Source organism: Notolepis coatsorum (assembly GCF_963971535.1).
Source record: "Notolepis coatsorum genome assembly, chromosome: 9".
In the NCBI taxonomy this organism is placed as follows: domain Eukaryota; kingdom Metazoa; phylum Chordata; class Actinopteri; order Aulopiformes; family Paralepididae; genus Notolepis; species Notolepis coatsorum.
In genome coordinates, this window is record NC_140173.1 from 39,567,785 (window position 1) to 39,587,746 (window position 19,962).

At 41.7% G+C, this 19,962-nt stretch overlaps 1 protein-coding gene across 1 annotated transcript in view; it reads left to right on the forward strand.

Moving 5' to 3' along the window:
• Positions 1-19,444, forward strand: part of cdh23 (cadherin-related 23) — a gene marked incomplete at both ends in the record, with an annotated part of 775,072 nt that extends 755,628 nt beyond the window's left edge. Inside the window, 9 exon segments of the mRNA XM_084321844.1 lie at positions 95-304; positions 3,759-3,866; positions 4,477-4,579; positions 8,272-8,397; positions 12,742-12,945; positions 13,988-14,182; positions 17,206-17,469; positions 18,667-18,783; positions 19,413-19,444. Coding sequence (XP_084177970.1) covers positions 95-304; positions 3,759-3,866; positions 4,477-4,579; positions 8,272-8,397; positions 12,742-12,945; positions 13,988-14,182; positions 17,206-17,469; positions 18,667-18,783; positions 19,413-19,444 — 1,359 coding nt within the window.
• Positions 19,445-19,962: the final 518 nt, after the last annotated feature.

Genomic DNA, 19,962 nt, shown 5'->3' on the forward strand with positions numbered 1-19,962 from the left:
GCGAAAAATTCTAGAAAGGCAAGAAAACTATAATAATAATAATAAAGACCTCTCTGAGTGGATCTTTAAAGCAGTTATCTCGTGTGTTATCCAGGTGGTGGTCGGGATCCAGGTTCTGGACATTAACGACAATGACCCGGTCCTGCTCAACCTGCCCCACAACACCAGTGTGAGCGAGGGCGCCGCCATACACACCTCTGTGGCGCGGGCGCGGGCCAGGGACTGGGACAGCGGGCGCAACGCACTGCTGACCTACAACATCACCGCCGGCAACCGAGACGGCGCTTTCTACATCAACGACACAGTGAGAGAGAGAGGGAGAGGGAGAGGAGAGAGAGAGAGAGAGAGAGAGAGAGAGAGAGAGAGAGAGAGAGAGAGAGAGAGAGAGAGAGAGAGAGAGAGAGAGAGACAGAGAGAGAGAGTGAGTGAGAGAGAATGAGAGGGAGAGAGAGAGAGAGACAGAGAGAGAGAGTGAGAGAGAATGAGAGGGAGAGAGAGAGAGAGAGAGAGAGAGAGAGAGAGAGAGAGAGAGAGAGAGAGAGAGAGAGAGAGAGAGAGAGAGAGAGAGAGAGAGAGAGGAGAGAGAGAGAGAGGAGAGAGAGAAGGAGGGAGAGAGAGAAACAGAGAGAGAGCCAGTGAGAAAGAGAGAGAGAGAACAAAAAAAGAGAGAGAGAAAGAGAGAGATAGAGCGAGAGAGAGAGAGACACAGAGAGAGAGAGAGCCAGTGAGAAAGAGAGAGAGAAAGAGAGAAACAGAGAGAGAGAGAGAGCCAGTGAGAAAGAGAGAGAGAGGTGGAGGGAGAGTATTTTTTTATTTGATTTAGGGATGCACTGATACTGGTAACATATATCGGTTCCAATACAAGGCTAAAATAGAATATCGGTATCGGAGAATTTCCCCCTGATACTAAAATCCGATGCCAAGAAACAAGTCTAACGTGCCAGAAATCAAAGCAAAGTGACTTGATTTACTGCATTTTTTTCACGTTAAAGGTCCTATAGATAGATAACATTCAGCCACTAGATGTTGCACTAGAGCACCAGCATGTCATTTATCGCAACATGTAAACAACAACATTCATTTTGGACCCACAAAAAACATTTCAATGATAAAAATTATTATAATAATAAAGATTAGACCTCAAAATGACGGTCCTATAAAGTCTATACCGTTACATTAAAAGTCATTGATTGAATCAGTACTCGGTATCGGTCGATACCCAAAGCCTAGGTATCGGTATCGGAATTGAAAATGCCAGATTGGTGCCTCCCTAGTTTGATTAGGAACTTTTCTTTTTTTTTTAAACTTTGACCAGTCACCTGGTTCTTTTAGCGTTTATCGCTTTTTTCTTCGCATTCATACTTGGTCAAGTTCGACCGACAGAAGCAGGCTGAAAGGGTTCAGATGGGGGGGAAAGACACTCTGGGAAAGGCTCGGCTGCCGTCCGGGATTCGAACGCGCTCAGCCCCAGATCCGCGCGAGCGCGGTTGTCCACGGCGCTGAAATAGCACTCGCGGTACGCGGTACGCGGTTCCCCGATTAGGAACTTTTCACATGAGGTGACGGTGACCTTCATATACAGTATGAGGAAAGGAAAGACCGATATAACTGAAATAATCAGAATAAATATAACAATAATAACAATACACTTTATTTGTATAATAATAATAATAATCATAATAATCATAATAACCATAATCATAATCATAATAATAATTGTAATAATACACTGTATTTATGTATTTGTATAGCACAGGAATTGCAGCCCAAAGTGCTTCACAGCAGTAAAACAGACATGGAATAGACAGTATAATAGCAGTGCAGAGAATAAGAAAAATAATAAAAGCAATGCAGGTAATAAAAAGACATATATTGACTCACACAGTTTAAAACCAGAGTCTTCCTGTTGGTCATAAAAACACTAGTTTGAAGTTAATTGCATTAATTTGGTTTCGTTGTTTATTACCATGTTTTTATTATACGTTTTGTTGTTGTTGTGTTTCTTGTTGTGTATATTGTTAATCCTGTCTTACAGTCATCCACAATATTTTGCGCTGTGTTTGTGTCGTTATCAGTCTTTGTGTTCAACAGACTATAACTTTAAAATAGACTCGTCAGTAGAAGTCCAGGTTTCTTGACTTTCTCAAAAACGTTGGTTAAAATCATGAACAGGACCCTGATATTGTGAATTTTTATCTGCCAAGAAGTTAATTATGCAACTTTGTTGTCTTTTGGACGCAGGGTGTCATACAACGGGAATCTCACATTTGAGTTTTCACAATAATCACAGTGTGGAGTGAAAAGTGGCAGGATGTATTAAAATGAGTGGTGGGACTCGATAAAAAATGGCAATCGAATTAATTCGAGACTTTATAGTTAATTAATCGAAATTAATCACATTGTAATCGCATATCAATATTTGATGCAAAAAGCAAAATGTTTCAATTCAAATGGATTTTGGTATACGAGTGAATCAATATATATCAAATATACATTATACATACGTTTAAGCAGCAACATCCTATATTTAGCTACTACACAGACCAACAGATCAATGCAATTTTTAGTGCAGCAATTTTAGGAATAATATATATATAGCGCAAGGACCTTTCGTAAACTCAAGCACTTTCGAGGTAAAAGTAAAACGCAGTACTTTCAAGTACATTCCAGAACAGTTGACCATTGAAAAAAAAGAAACTCTTGATTAATATCAATTTCTCTTATTTTTTCAGTATTCTGTATGAACAAACCAGACTAAGAAAAAAAGTTATTTGCAATTTATTATACGTTATACTTATAGCACATGCATGAGTCTGGTCTCCTTTGAAATGTATATTCTTACACAATAAAGCAAAAATCATGATGCGATTAAATGCATACATCTTTTTAAAGGGGCACTATTTTACTATTTCTTTCACTATTTGGGCACTTTTACACAATTCCTGTGAGTCTATGGAACACCTCCTTTTTTATTTATTTTTATTCATTGTTTTGTATTTCTAATCAAGTACTCAAAAACAGCATTTTTCGACCTCAAGATCTTAAGCCGTTTTGAGGCTGGGCTCCAACCATTGTGTGGCCTGGTGCCAACTGCCACACCAACTGCCACATTATTATGCAGCTGAGAAATCTCTGACATCACAGATATGCACATTTTCAGATGACTCAGTTCAGTGAGGGTGAATATTGTGAGAGGAGAATTGGAAGAATGCGCCAATATGAGAATTAGAGACATAGATCCTATTAATATAAGTCCACATAGCTAGAAAACAATGCTAAACACTGAAAAAGGCCATTTATAAGATAGTTCCCCTTTAACTTTTAATTCTTTCTGCAGTTAATTCATCGAAATTAATGCGATGAAGTCCCAGCCCTAATTAAAATAGTAGCATAAACAATAAAATAGCTCTAATTTACAATACAATTATTACATTGTATTCAAATACATACTTTCACTCAATATGCCTTGATCAATAAAATAATATAGTATCTTATCTTGTGTCTATATAGTCAACCCCTCTCTCTCTCTCTCTCTCTCTCTCTCTCTCTCTCTCTCTCTCTCTCTCTCTCTCTCTCTCTCTCTCTCTCTCTCTCTCTCTCTCTCTCTGTGTCTCTCTCTGTGTCTCTCTCTGTGTCTCTCTCTGTGTCTCTCTCTCTCTCTCTCTCTCTCTCTCTCTCTCTCTCTCTCTCTCTCTCTCTCTCTCTCTCTGTGTCTCTCTCTGTGTCTCTCTCTGTGTCTCTCTCTGTCTCTCTCTCAGACAGGTGTGGTTCAGGTAGCCAGACCTCTGGACAGAGAGAGGGTGTCAGAGTACCGACTGACCATCACGGTGAAAGACAACCCAGAGAACCCTCGCATCGCCCGCAGGGTCCGTTGTGTTTCTATGTTTCTACTTGAAGTTTGACATGTTATTCTATGTACAGAGTGAGTTGCATGAAACCCATTTAGAATGGATCACGTTCAAAACCCATGGGCTTCATACAGACATCTAACCCCCAACCCTGGCAGTGTTAGTGCCTTGCTCTACCCATTGTGCTATACAGGGGATGGAACCCCCAACCCTGGCAGTGTTAGTGCCTTGCTCTACCCATTGTGCTATACAGGGGATGGAACCCCCAACCCTGGCAGTGTTAGTGCCTTGCTCTACCCATTGTGCTATACAGGGGATGGAACCCCCAACCCTGGCAGTGTCAGTGCCTTGTTCTACCCATTGTGCTATACAGGGAATGGAACCCCCAACCCTGGCAGTATTAGTGACTTGCTCTACCCATTGTGCTATACAGGGGATGGAACCCCCAACCCTGGCAGTATTAGTGACTTGCTCTACCCATTGTGCTATACATGGAATGGAACCCCCAACCCAGGCAGTGTTATGTATAATGATAACACTAATAATAACAAAGTAATGAAGCAGAAATGTATAAAAATCATCTGTAAAACATCAGTTGAGTTCCTCTCTCTCCATGATCTCCTGCCAGGACTCGGACCTGCTGGTGATCCGCATTCTGGACGAGAATGACAACAGACCAATATTCTCCAGAACCAGCTATTGGGCCGAGGTCTCTGAGAACTCTGCTGCAGGTACCAGACGACCTCTCTGACCTCTGGACCCCAGTAGAAGCCTTTAGTATGGACCCTCGTCGATATACCTCATTTCTTTAGTTTAGTTGAGTTCATTTGGTTTATGAAAAGGACATTGTGCAACAGTGTACATTACTCATCTATGGTAAAACAAGAAGATGGATAAACAACAAGATTTAGCAGGAAGTTCATTTCCATCTGTAGTCCTAGACCGTAAACTAATAGGTACAATACAGACAGTCATATACGCAGTAAAAATACAAAGAATACAAAATACAATAATATACTCGTAGAAAATTCACTACATTCCTCTTAGTGCAAGACATGAATGAATGAATGAATGAAAACTTTATTAACAGATTGCAGAATGGGTACAGTGCAGTACAGCTCAATACATACAATTGTTAAGGGGATGCAGACCAGAGAAAGACTTTCGTCTTGTTTCCACCAGGGTCCCCCATTTCCAATTCATCGTAACATATATGACATACATGACATACAGATAGACAGTACTGCTACATCTATACATTTATGACATACCAGATTTGCAATTACAGTACTGTATTTGTGATACAAAAAGAGTCCAGAAAGAAAAGAGTATATACATTAGGCGTAGAAACTGTACATTGGATTGGGTAGGTGGGGGTGGGACTGTACATTGGAGGTGGTTGGGGGGGGGGGGTAGGAGTGGGGGGGGGGGGGGGGGGAATTTTAATACCATGAATTGTAGATTAAAGGCACTAATAGGAGGATTTAATTTGATCAATATTGTGGAATAACTGTATTTCTCCCGCCATCCCAATTGTAATTCCCCCTCCCCCACAGACTACTGTCCTCCCAAATACCCAAGTCCTGTCTACCCCATTCACACACCTTTTGTCTCTCACCTCCAACCCCCCCCCGATCACCCGATACCCCCCCCCCCCTCTCCTTCTCCTAACTAGAACCCCCCCCCCCCTCCTTGATCCCCCTCCAATCCTGAACCTAGCCAGCCTACCCAGAATTCCCCTCTCTCAGGCCCTGTCCACACGAGAGTTTGGATTTAATATGACCGAAGTTTGAAAAAATAAAACTCCGTCCACACGGTGAACACAGGTGGACAACCGTGTATAACTGCGTACTCACGGGCAGAGCTGGAACCCAGCAACCGATACATTTAGTACAATGTAATACAATGCCAAAGCAGTAGGCGGCGATGTTGTTCAGACATGAAGGCCATTTCAACCAATCAGAAAAGACTGAACGCTCACTAAACTTCCTGTTGGGTCGCGATCTGCCATTAATTAACTGAAGAAGAAGAAGTAACGTTACCGATATGAAATGGATGTAAACGTTATTTAACAGATTGCAGAATGGGTACAATACAATACGGCTCAATACAAACAATTGTTAAGGGGATGCAGTCTGGACTGGGTTCCTTATAAGTTATAACAATAACTTGACAACACATGAGTTTAGTTTAGCTGCAGCTACATGTTTACTCTGAGCGTCAACAGACATCAGTCGATCACAACACTCTTCAACACAGACGATACGTTTTGAACAAAAGTTTGTTACAATCATTTTCATATAACGCTACTTGGGACAGCTCTGCTGTAAACACTGGTGTAGTTGGCTCTGCTCTAATCTCTCTACCCCGCGGTCTGCCGTGAACATGGGGAATAATTGCGACAGCTCTGCTGTAAACACTGGGAATAACCTCGGTTGCTACTGTATGCCCACACGCAACTGCAAAACCGCACAACTCCACCCTGGCCACCGGTTTCAAAAGACCGCGGTTGCAGTGTAGCAAATCCCCGGTTGTGTGTGGCCGAACAGTGCAACTGCGCACATACAATCACGGTTACATTAAACCCAGCGTTCGTGTGGACGGGGCCTCACACTATAAAGAGCCACGCCTGAGTGGACTCGAGAGCTCACCTGCCTCGGACACACCAGCTTGGCTTGTCCAGACCATATTACTCTGACGAATAAGCCTTTCTTTACCCAAGTCTACCTTCTGACTCATCGATCGGGTTCAATTCCCTCACAATATATCATTGTAAATTCAGTCTTCATACCTTGGCAGGATTACTGCAGCAACATGTTGAGACAGAAGAGAATGAAAGATAATGGAAAATTCTGAAAATGTGTCTAAAAGTACATACCCAAGTAAATGGAAGATTGCTCGACTTCTAGAAGGTCAATTTGCAAGTTCTTGGTATCTAGGGACATCTATGGACCTCAGGGAATGTATTCCCAGTGTCAGAAATATTATGTATGTTACTATGCTTGAGTAAATTGTAATGAACCAAAGGAGAATGTAAATTATTATTATTATTATTATATATATATTTTTTTCATCTTTGACGGTGAATAACACTATGCTAACATTGACCAGACGTGAAAACTGAGCTCATTCAGCACCTTCTTGAGATCGAGTGTACTAAAAGTCTAAGCAAATGAATAAAGGGCAGATGATTTACATGGGGTTTTGTAGATAGAATTTTGCCATCCGGACACATGAAATATGAATATAGAATATCAGGCCTATAAATGACCCTATTTTGGCCAAGTCATACATCTATGGATTGGGCTGAGTTAAATCTGGATTTAGTACCACCAGGAGCCCGTTACGGGGCAGCAAAGACCAAAAGTACAGTTACTTTTGTATAATCTCCATAGCTCTACCATTTTTCACCAGATTGCCATGCTTTTCTTTTGTAGACGTTCACAGAATGGTAAAGAAACAATATACGTTGTATTTTATGGCAATAACGTTCAGGTGTGTTCGACCCGTGAGATATAATCACGAAAATAATGTCAATATAATTTTTTCATGTCACCGGCTTTAGTTTTGACAGCGGCTGGTGTGAGCTGGATAGTGTAGTTTTATGAAATATCAAAAGCCCTGGGTCACCTCTTTCTTAGGACTACAACGATTTCATGACGGCGTCATTTCCTCGCCTCTAAATCATCCGGTTTCCGATGCAATGCGCAGAGATTTCTATAAACTCATATTTTGCTAATAACACTTAACATCATTGGTAAACAAACGTAGTGCGGAATATATACACGTTGACTGCTGTTTTGACAGGGTTAGGGTCTCTTGGCTACATTTGAAAAATAAATTCATTCATTAATACGGACTGTATTGATCCATTTATGACATGAAATAAATCTCAACCCGGTACCGGTCCGATCGGGCTTAAGGGGTTAATATCCTCCATGTTGTATTGATATCCTCCATGTTGTATTGATATCCTCCATGTTGTATTGACCGGGTTGGATTCACAGAGTTCTGCTGAAGGCTCTACGGCTCAAAGGAAGCCTTTACCAATAAAACTCACTTCATCAACAAAAATAACTCAACGTTCACGGTTAGCAAAGGGCTGTTCGCCCTCTCCTCTCATCATCAAAACAAACCCTGTCCCGGTGGAGGGGAATGTGGTCTCATCATGAGAATCAGGCTGCCGATTGTTTCAGCAGTGGTCTGACTTAATTACTGTAGTCATACCAAGGTATCCCAAGCAATCTAACAATGATGTATTTTGTTGAACATTTTCCTTGTAGTACTTTAAAAGGATAGAATAAAACAGATCAGGTTGCAGGTGTGTTCTTACTTACTGTATGTAAATGTTCGTACTACTACTACTAATTATTGTGATATTATTTTTCTTCCTTCCTTTATTTATTTATAAAATAAATAACAGGCACGACTGTGACAGTGTTGAACGGGCCAGTTCTGGCTGAGGACAGAGACATTGGACCCAACGCTGTGGTGAAGTACCGTCTCTTAGGAAGCAGATTGGACCTGTTCTCTGTGGACCCAAGTACTGGTAATACACTTTATATATAATACTGGCAATACACTTTATATATAATACTGGTAATACACTTTATATATAATACTGGTAATACACTTTATATATAATACTGGTAATACACTTTATATATAATACTGGTAATACACTTTAGTGTTGGGCAGTAGCTAGCTACAAGTTGCGACGCTACATAGCTTAACTAGAATTCTCAGTAGCGTGATGGTAGCGTCGCTACTTTTGAACCAAGTAGCGTTCTCTGTAGTGTAGCTATTTTTAGATCCAAGTAGTGACGTAGCGTGAGCAAAACGCTACACGCTACTGTCCGGAGAACTGGACTGCTGAATAAAGATTTGTGGGGGAAAAAACTCTGGGTAAAACTTTCCGGGTAGGCCAATCAGAGGCAGGATAGGGCGGGGCATGCCACTCCAAGGCTCGGCAAACCAGGAAGTGAAAATCAAAACACAGATCACATGAACCAGTCCGCGCGAAATAGCAGAGGCAGAGGGATTCGATGTTTCCAGGGCTGATGGCATTGATGAAGATGTCAATAACAACAAAAAGCCAGACAGAGGGCTTGTTTCAGTTTTATAATAAACAATCAAACCTTGCCTGCCTATTTGTTTGGTGGAAACTTGATCATGAAGTAAAAATAAAAAATAAATAAAAAGTTGTGCCGATGTAGCTATCTATTTTTGCCATGTTCTTGTAGTGTAGCTTGCTACATTTCTCTGGGGATAGCTTCCATTGTAGTTGAGCTATATTTAATCGAGAGTAACTAGTAGTGTAGCTTACTACATTTTCCAAGTAGCTTGCCCATCACTGTTTAATACTGGTAATACACGTTTATCACCATCTGCGATTCCAGTTCCACCCCGGCCCCAGTCAACCAAGGCGTCCCCCAAGGTTCTGTACTTGGCCCAATTCTGTTCACCATCTACCTGCTCCCCCTCGGTCAGATCATCCGCCGCCACAACCTCAGTTTCCACTCCTATACAACACACAACTTTACCTCTCCACCAAACCATCCACCCAGCTCCCCCCACGCTCCCTTGTCAACTGCCTCCACGAAATAAAAATCTGGATGTCATCTAACCTCCTCAAACTGAACAAGAATAAAACTGAGCTCATGGTTGTGTGGCACCCAAGGCCCTGCTCCGGAAGGTTGGAGATCTCCCCCTGGTTGTAGACGGCTGCTCCATCTGCCCTTCCCCAAAGGTCCGCAACCTGGGCGTCATCCTGGACTCCACCCTGTCCATATCAAGCCCACGTCAGTTCTGTCAACATCTCCAGACTCTGACTATCACTTTCCAACTCCACAGCTGAGACCCTCATCCATGCCTTCGCCACCTCCCGCCTGGACTACTGCAACAGGGTCCTGTCCGGGGTTCCAAGCAAAACCCTGGACAGGCTCCAGTATGTTCAAAACTCAGCTGCCAGGGTTCTCACCCGCACCAAACTGTTAGGAAACGGGGGAACAGTAGAACCCAATATGCGGATTGACGGAGGAGCCCCAGAACTGCAGAATGATAGGAGAATGGAGACGGTGGTTGCTCTTCACAAAACGTAGTGTTCTATATTTATTTTTAGAACCAAGAGAGCAAGGGTATATTACAATTACCAAAACAAAAGCAAAGGCACAGCCGAGCTGGCACTAGAGAACACGCAAACTGATACACGAAAAACAAAGAAGCACAAAAAACGGAATACAAATAAAACTTACTAAGACTCAATAGCAGACACGACAGGTACGGGAACATGGAGGTATGACGCCACAAAAGAAGTGAGGACAGAACACACTAATATACACAGACTAATTACAATTGGCAACACCTGGCCAGGCCAATCCAAAACAGAACAAACAAACACCAAACTAGACACAAAAGCAATATCACACTAACTAATTATATCTGTATAATTCCCTTTATTTTTGGTCTTTGTTGAATTCTTTGCTCAATTCTTTTTCTTCTCAGGCCTATGACGGGGTGGGTTGGGGGGGGGGTTACTATTATTATTATTATTATTATTATTATTATTATTATTATTATTATTATTATTATTATTATTATTATTATTATTATTATTATTATTATTATTATTATTATTATTATTATTATTATTATTATTATTATTATTATTATTATTATTATTATTATTATTATTATTATTATTATTATTATTATTATTATTATTATTATTATTATTATTATTATTATTATTATTATTATTATTATTATTATTATTATTATTATTATTATTATTATTATTATTATTATTATTATTATTTTATTTTAAAAAAAAGTGTCAACGGTGGTTGGTGCAGGGGTTAGGGCAGGGGTGGGCAATTATTTTTCCCAGGGGGCCGAATGAGCAACTGAAAATATGTTGGGGGGCCGGGCCAAAATTCCAAACTCAATTATGCATAATATACATTTTATTTCTATATAAAAAGCAGTAAATGGCATTGTTTTGACCCCTGGTAAAAGTGTATGTTATTATTTGGCAATTAAAAGGTGAGGTTAGCTTTCAAAAATATCATTTATTCAAATAGAATTTATTTCCAAAATGATAAACAAAATGTGAAACATTAATAACAAAGGGCATTTTGAGTTTCATATACTATTGAAACAAGGATTTTCTTAGCTTTCTAAAGACATCACATCATCTTATAGCAAAAATAAACAAGACATGTCACTGAACTGTGTAAAGAAAAGTGTCCCAGTTTTGTAGCCTTTTTTACTTTACGTGCCTATATTAAACATTTAATGTTTTCAGAACTGTGCAAAAAAAAGAAAAAAAATATCAAGTGTCCCATTTCACTTGTTATATTTCCACATTTTAGTGTTCTTCAGTTCTTTTTTTTTTCATTCAGTGTGAGAAATCCAGTCTCTGTTGAGCTTTAACAAGTCCATCAAAGTCAGGTTGCATGTCTGAGGTGGAGATGCGAAGCACAGCTGCCAGATGTTCATCAGTGAGAGAGGATCTGTACCTGGACTTGGTAAACGTCATGACTGAGAATGTCTGTTCACATATGTAGGTGGATCCAAAGAGAACCAACATCTTCTGAGCATGTCTCCTAAGCGTATATTGTGCGTGTGAACGTTGACATGAAAAAGAAAAGAAAAAAACTCCTCAAAACCCACCTCTTAAACTCTGCCTTTAACCCCTAATTTACCACTTTGTATGTTGTGTCTTATTTTTATTATAATAATATATATAATACTGGTAATAGATGTTTATATATAATACTGGTAATACATGTTTATATATAATACTGGTAATACACATGTTTATGCATGTGGTTATACTGTGGACCCAAATACTGGTAATACACATTTATGGTCTATACCAGAGGTATAATTTATTACTAAATTGAAATGTAGAACTTTTAAACTTTTCCTTCATATTGTTTCTGATAGTACAGTGCCTGGTCGCAATGGGCAAGTTGCTTGGCTCCCCGCTCAGAGCAGTATTGTTGGGGGCGTGGCCAGCTCAGAGCAGTAGTGTCGGGGGGCGTGGCCTGTTCAGAGCAGTATTTGTGTGGGCGTGGCCAGTTCAGATCAGTATTGTGTGGGGGCGTGGCCAGTTCAGAGCTGTATTGTTGGGGGCGTGGTCAATTCAGAGCAGTATTGTTGGGGGTGTGGCCAGTTCAGATCAGTATTGTTGGGGGCGTGGCCAGTTCAGATCAGTATTGTTGGGGGCGTGGTCAGTTCAGAGCAGTATTGTTGGGGGCGTGGTCAATTCAAATCAGTATTGTTGGGAGCATGGCCAGTTAAGATCAGTATTGTTGGGGGCGTGGCCAGTTCAGATCAGTATTGTTGGGGCGTGGCCAGTTCAGATCAGTATTGTTGGGGGCGTGGCCAGTTCAGATCAGTATTGTTGGGGGCGTGGTCAGTTCAGAGCAGTATTGTTGGGGGCGTGGTCAATTCAGATCAGTATTGTTGGGGGCATGGCCAGTTCAGATCAGTATTGTTGGGGGCGTGGCCAGTTCAGATCAGTATTTTTGGGGGCGTGGCCAGTTCAGAGCAGTATTGTTGGGGGCCGTGGCCAGTTTAGATCAGTATTGTTGGGGGCGTGGCCAGTTCAGAGCAGTATTGTGGGGGGGCATGGCCCCGCTGACCGCCTCTCCCCACTGACCGCCTCTCCCCGCTGACCGGCTCTCCCTGCTGACCGCCTCTCCCCGCTGACCGCCTCTCCCCACTGACCGCCTCTCCCCGCTGACCGCCTCTCCCCGCTGACCGCCTCTCCCCACTGACCGCCTCTCCCCGCTGACCGCCTCTCCCCGCTGACCGCTTCTCCCCGCTGACCGCCTCTCCCCCTCGCTGACCGCCTCTCCCCGCTGACCGCCTCTCCCCGCTGCAGGTGTGATCCGCGTGCGACAGGGCGCGCCGCTGGACCGCGAGGCCTTCGCAGAGCCGCGGGTGGAGCTGTTCCTGGTGGCGGAGGACGTGGGGGGTCTGAACAGCAGCGTGCCTCTCTCTGTCACTGTCCTGGACCTGAACGACAACCCTCCTGTCTTCAGCCCCTCCAGCTTCACTGTCAGACTCCCAGAGAACAGCCCTGCTGGTGAGGCCGTGGGTCTGTCTGTATCTCTGTCTGTCTGTCTGTCTGTCTGTCTGTCTGTCTGTCTGTCTGTCTGTCTGTCTGTCTGTCTGTCTGTCTGTCTGTCTGTCTGTCTGTCTGTCTGTCTGTCTGTCTGTCTGTCTGTCTGTCTGTCTGTCTGTCTGTCTGTATCTCTGTCTGTCTGTCTGTCTGTCTGTCTGTCTGTCTGTCTGTCTGTCTGTCTGTCTGTCTGTCTGTCTGTCTGTCTGTCTGTCTGTCTGTCTGTATGTCTGTCTGTCTGTCTGTCTGTCTGTCTGTATGTCTGTGTCTCTGCCTGTCTGTCTGTCTGTCTGTCTGTCTGTCTGTCTGTCTGTCTGTCTGTCTGTCTGTCTGTCTGTCTGTCTGTATGTCTGTCTGTCTGTCTGTCTGTCTGTATGTCTGTCTGTCTGTCTGTCTGTCTGTCTGTCTGTCTGTCTGTCTGTCTGTCTGTCTGTCTGTCTGTCTGTCTCTCTGTCTGTCTGTCTGTCTGTCTGTCTGTCTGTCTGTCTGTCTGTCTGTCTGTCTGTATGTCTGTCTGTCTGTCTGTCTGTCTGTCTGTCTGTCTGTCTGTATGTCTGTCTGTCTGTCTGTCTGTCTGTCTGTCTGTCTGTCTGTCTGTATGTCTGTCTGTCTGTCTGTTTGTCTGTGTGTGTGTGTGTGTGTGTGTGTGTGTGTGTGTGTGTGTGTGTGTGTGTGTGTGTGTGTGTGTGTGTGTGTGTGTGTGTCTGTCTGTGTGTGTGTGTGTGCGTGTGTGTGTGTGTGTTTGTCTGTGTGTGTGTGTGTTTGTGTGTGTGTGTGTGTCTGTGTGTGTGTGTGTGTGTGTGTTTGTGTGTGTGTGTGTGTGTGTCTGTGTGTGTGTGTGTGTGTGTGTGTGTCTGTGTGTGTGTGTGTGTGTGTGTGTGTGTGTGTGTGTGTGTGTGTGTGTGTGTGTGTGTGTGTGTGTGTGTGTGTGTGTGTGTGTGTGTGTCTGTGTGTGTCTGTGTGTGTGTGCAGTACCATGCTCCTCCTAACAGCTGTGTGTTCTCAGGCGTGGTGGTCACCCAGCTGTCAGCTACAGATGCAGACTCCGGGACCAGCGGGTGGCTAGTTTACCGTCTGGAGAGCGGCGCTCAGGACCGCTTTGTGGTCGACTCGCCCTCCGGTACCGTGTTGGTCGGCAACGCCACCCTCAACCGCGAGGACAGGGGCTCCTACCGGCTGGTTGTCGTGGCAACCGACAGAGGCAAGTTCCTAACCCAGAGGGGGCTGGACGGTTTGTAGACATGCAGTAGCGCGCTGCATGGTCAACCAACCTTGAAGACTTTGTAGGCAGTTTTGAGCGTGTTAAAACAAACAACAAACATGGACTCCCTCAACCCGCCCTCAGATGTACGGAGAGCACGACTGGCCGCGTGAATACTTTCGGCAACCAACATGTCCTTCCGCGTTTCTCTGATTGGCCAGCGATCGGCCAGCCCTCTACGCTCGTTTTCCCCGCACGCCGGTAACGCGCGCATGCGCATTTTCTTTTTGACGGCACTCACACGCCGCGCGAGGCTAATCGTGGAAATGTAATGTTATGTTCGAATCCGTAGAATACATATTTATCAAAACAACTACCAGATTCACTCATAACGTTATTTCGTGTGACAACACAGCCCAGCTGTCAGAAACTGTACATTGTAACATTATATAACATAACGTTATATAATGTTATTTCGTGTTTTATTCATAACGTTATTTCACGTGACAACACAGCCCAGCTGTCAGAAACTGTACATTGAGGGGGTTTTAATCACTGTTTACACTCTCCACTTACTGTACCATGTTCTACATATAGGCGTTGGAGTATATAGTATTATATAGCGTGGCGTATATTGATGCAGGTAGGTATTATCTGATGCAGCTAGGTATTATCAATCACTGTACATTGAGGGGGTTTGAATCACTGTTTACACTCCCCACTTACTGTACCATGTTCTACATATAGAACCTCATCTCATGCACCGTTTTGAATCAAAGCCCTATCGAAAGTACTCAAGCTATACTGTCTTTAACTATAAATGTTTACACTCCCCACTTACTGTACCATGTTCTACATATAGGCGTTGGAGTATATAGTATATAGCGTGGCGTATATTGATGCAGGTAGGTATTATCTGACGCAGCTAGGTATTATCAATCACTGTACATTGAGGGGGTTTGAATCACTGTTTACACTCCCCACTTACTGTACCATGTTCTACATATAGGCGTTGGAGTATATAGTATACGCCCTCACGGTGTGTCTATTCTACTAGCATTAACCATTAGTTACTAGTACAAACAATAAATAGCGAGTTATATTGATCGCGCTACTAGCATTAACCATTAGTTACTAGTACAAACAATCAATAGCGAGTTATATTGATCGCGCTATGTACGATAGCCATGCTAAAACGCTAGCACAACATTAGCACCTAACCTAACAACAAGCTTAACAAGTCAGCGATCTTTTTGTGAGACTAAACTCTCCGCTCAGTGGCAAATTGTGATGATGTCGGTTTTGTTTCATCAATAAATGAGGCAGAATACACAGTGACTGTATCCTTTTTTGTTTATTGCACTTGTTCCTGCTGCAAATGAAATCCTATGCGAGACATTAAAGATGGCGGCTTTCTGTTTTTGTGGAGAGCCTCCAACGAGTGACCAATCAGTGGTCTGCAGTGTTTCACGTGACTTTTCTGGCATAGAGCGCTGGTATTCACGAAGGAGAGCGCTGGCCAACGCTGGCCAATCAGAGAAACGCGGAAGGACATGTTGGTTGCCCAAAGTATTCACGCCGACTGGCCACTGAAAGCTGTAGACTAGAAGAAGTATGAGACAGAATTCTGAGGGGAGAAATGGTTACGCCTGAAAGAGTTAACCTCTTCCGCCTGTGCCGCAAATGACATCATGTCATAAATCAATATCCCCAGACTGTTCTACAAAAGTATCGTTTTTTCTGTCAAATGTATTCAAGTATAAACATCATAACCATGTCACAACAGCATTTATGTATGTATATTATCATCAATACGTTAGTTTAGGAATAGGTTAAAGTGTTATTAGATAGATTTTCCTTTTCAAAATGGTCTGTTTATTTCGCGAGAGGCGACCATTTTGGAAAACCTTGAACCATGGGAATTGTAGTTTCCACATCCATTACCTCTGGATTTGCGTTGGAATTTGGATCTATGGGGTTCAAGGTTCATAGTTCTGTATGCATTTTTTATTATTATTCGGGATAATATACCACAAAACGTAACGTTATTGACAAATATTGAAACGTAGTTAGTTTCTCTTCCCTATTGTTAGCATGCAGCAACAATTAGATCTGAAATTGTTTTCAAAACAGTTGCATCCTGTTACATGTTTTTTAAAGTACAGTAGATAACAGTAGATTTCATTATCTGTTATTATGCACGCCTGGTGATACTAAATCCAAATTTAAGTTGGCCATTTGAAAGATAATATATGTATATATATAAATGTGCGAATTGGCTATAATAAGGTAATTTATAAGCCTGCTATTCTATATTCTATAATAATATTTCAAATTGCATTGGTCCGGATGGGAGAATTCAGTACTGTATCTACAGAACCTTCTGTTTAATCATCTTCCCTTTATTCATTTCCTTAGATCTTTTGTACCAGAAAATAGGCTCCAGGTTTAAGATGTTAAAGGGGCACTTTAATTTATTTTGCACATAATCTCACACACATCCCAAAACTGTTTTGCACACATTCATTTTGTTTAATAGTTACTTGATAGAGTAAGATAGTTTGAAAGGCCACCAGTGATGTCATCATTGCATCATTGTTGTGTGTTTATTAGGCTACTGCATCATGAAATTAATTAACACAACACAAGGATTCAGTGAAGTTTAATTATATTGTGACTACTATTTACAAGGTTTTAATAGAACATATATTTCTGCCACTCAAGTGTGATCTTCCTACCTTTCTGTCTTACTTCCTCATCTCTCTCTCTCTCTCTCTCTCTCTCTCTCTCTCTCTCTCTCTCTCTCTCTCTCTCTCTCTCTCTCTCTCTCTCTCTGTCTTTATCTCTCTCTCTTTCTCTCTCTGTTTTCTCCATCTCTCTCTCTCCATCTATCTCTCTCTCACCATCAGAGTTATTCTTCAGTATTTATAATCAGATGACTAGTTGACCCTTGACCCCTCCATGGTCTCCTCTGAATCAGATGACTAGTTCACCCTTGACCCCTCCATGGCCTCCTCTCCCAGGTACTCCTCCGATGTCCGGCACGGCCACTCTGACCGTCATCCTGGACGATGTCAACGACTCGCGGCCGCGCTTCCTCCAGCCGGTGACCACCATCAACGTCAACGAGTCCACGCCGCCGGGGGTGGTGGTCACCACGCTCACCGCGGAGGACGACGACCTCCGACCCCGGCTGGAGTATTACATCATTTCTGTGGAGGCAAAGGATGATGGGAACAACCCTGTGGATGGTCTGCAGGAATCCTTTGGCATCGACTTCCACACCGGTGAGTCCAGAGACTGGAGAATATATTCAGAGACTGAAGATTATATTCAGAGATTGGAGATTATATTCAGAGACTGGAGATTATATTTATAGACTGTAGATTATATTCAGAGACTGGAGATTATATTTATATACTGTAGATTATATTTATAGACTAGATTATATTCAGAGACTGGAGATTATATTTATAGACTGTAGGTTATATTTATAGACTGTAGATTATATTCAGAGACTGGAGATTATATTTATAGACTAGAGATTATATTCAGAGACTGGAGATTATATTTAGATAATGTAGATTATATCCAGAGATTGTAGATTATATTCAGAGACTGGAGATTATATTTATAGACTGGATATTATATTCAGAGATTGAAGATTATATGTATAGACTGGAGATTATATTCAGAGACTGGAGATTATATTCAGAGATTGAAGATTATATTTATAGACTGGAGATTATATTCAGAGACTGGAGATTATATTTATAGACTGGAGATTATATTCAGAGACTGGAGATTATATTCAGAGATTGAAGATTATATTTATAGACTGGAGATTATATTCAGAGACTGGAGATTATATTTATAGACTGGAGATTATATTTAGAGACTGGAGATTATATTCAGAGACTGAAGATTATATTTATAGACTAGAGTTATATTCAGAGACTGGAGATTATATTTATAGACTGTAGATTATATTCAGAGATTGAAGATTATATTCAGAGACTGGAGATTATATTTAGAGACTGGAGATTATATTTAGAAACTGGAGATTATATTCAGAGGCTGTGGATTATATTTAGATACTGGATATTATATTTAGAGACTGGAGATTATATTTAGAAACTGGAGATTATATTTAGAAACGGGAGATTATATTCAGAGACTGGATATTATATTTAGAAACTGGAGATCATATTTAGAAACTGGATATTATATTCAGAGACTGGAGATCATATTCAGGGGGTGAAGATTTTATTTATAGACTGGAGAATATATTCAGAGGCTGTGGATTATATTGTGATACTGTGTAGAATATATTCAGATGCGGTTTGACTGCATTACAGATTCTACAAAATCAAACCCAAACCAGAATCTCATTTCATGCTGACTTTAATATCTCCCTCCGGTACTGATGGCTGGGTCTGCGAGGCCTGGTGTGTTCCATCATCTCTGTGTCTTTACCTTCTCAGGCGCTGTGTTTGTGAGGAACCCACTCAACCGAGAGCTGGTGGCCACCTTCGAGATCATCGTGTCTGTCCATGACAACGCTAGTGACATCATCGACCAGTCCGTCAGTGTTCCTAATGGTGAGGTCATTCTGCAGGATCCAACTGGGTCCATTTCGAGCATGATTCATGATTTTTATATTTTTTTCCCCAAATGTTATTCCAACATGGAAAACGTGTCACCAACTCTTTCTATTTGTGGTTTGAAATTAGAGCTCACTTTGCAATAGTACTGAGGTTAACATCCGTCTTCACCCGTTTTGAGTTTCCTCTCATTTGTATTTATTAGAATATAATTATAGAATAGAATAGAAATACTGTATTCATCCCGAGGGAAATTTGGCACTACAGATTGCTCACGGTAAACATGTCACGAATAAGAATAAAAATAAGAATAAGAATAAAAATACGATCCGGGATATACATTGTCTATGTTTCTATGTCAGTTTAAAAGTAAAAGTAAAAGCCCAGGAAGATTAGGTAGTAGGCTACTGTCACCCTGTGCTCAGGCACAGTGATGCGTTATAAAGTCTGATGGCTGTCGGAATGAAGGACTTCCTGTGCCGTTCAGTGTTGCATCTTGGGAGTCTTAGGCCATGTCCACACTAAAACAATTTTGGTCGTTTTATGCAAAGTATTTGATCGTTTGCATCGTTCTGCCACACGGAACTGCGTTCTGGCAGCCTGAAGACGATACTTTCTGATACCAGGTCCCAGAGTGCACAACTTTGAAGACGCCTGAGACGCCCCCCCGTTGCGTCACCATATTTACAAGCGATACATCTTCTCCTGAACCGATGACGCGTTGGCCTTTTTCTGAAAACCCAAGCACATATTGTTCCATAGCATACCCCTTCAGTTGATCATGACAAATCCTCTCTTACCTTGACGATTAAAAAGCCTCCATAATTTAGCCAGCTAGCGTTGATGCTATCCAATGCTAACAACGTTAGCTAAATGCTAACCAACTGAGGTAAACGTTAAATACAGACAATGTTTGCTAGTCGAAAGGACTGGACACACACACGGACAAGTTAAACATCAATCAATTAATTTATTACAGGAGGTAGTTTGAGCCCGGTCCTCTCTCTCATTTCAATTCAATTCAATTCAATTCAATTCAATTCAAATAGGCTTTATTGGCATGAAATATTAACATACTTATTGCCAAAGCAAGTTCAACATACAAACAATAACATATATATTAAGCAATAAAATATCATAATATTAGTAATAACAGTAAGGACAATCAACAAGAAA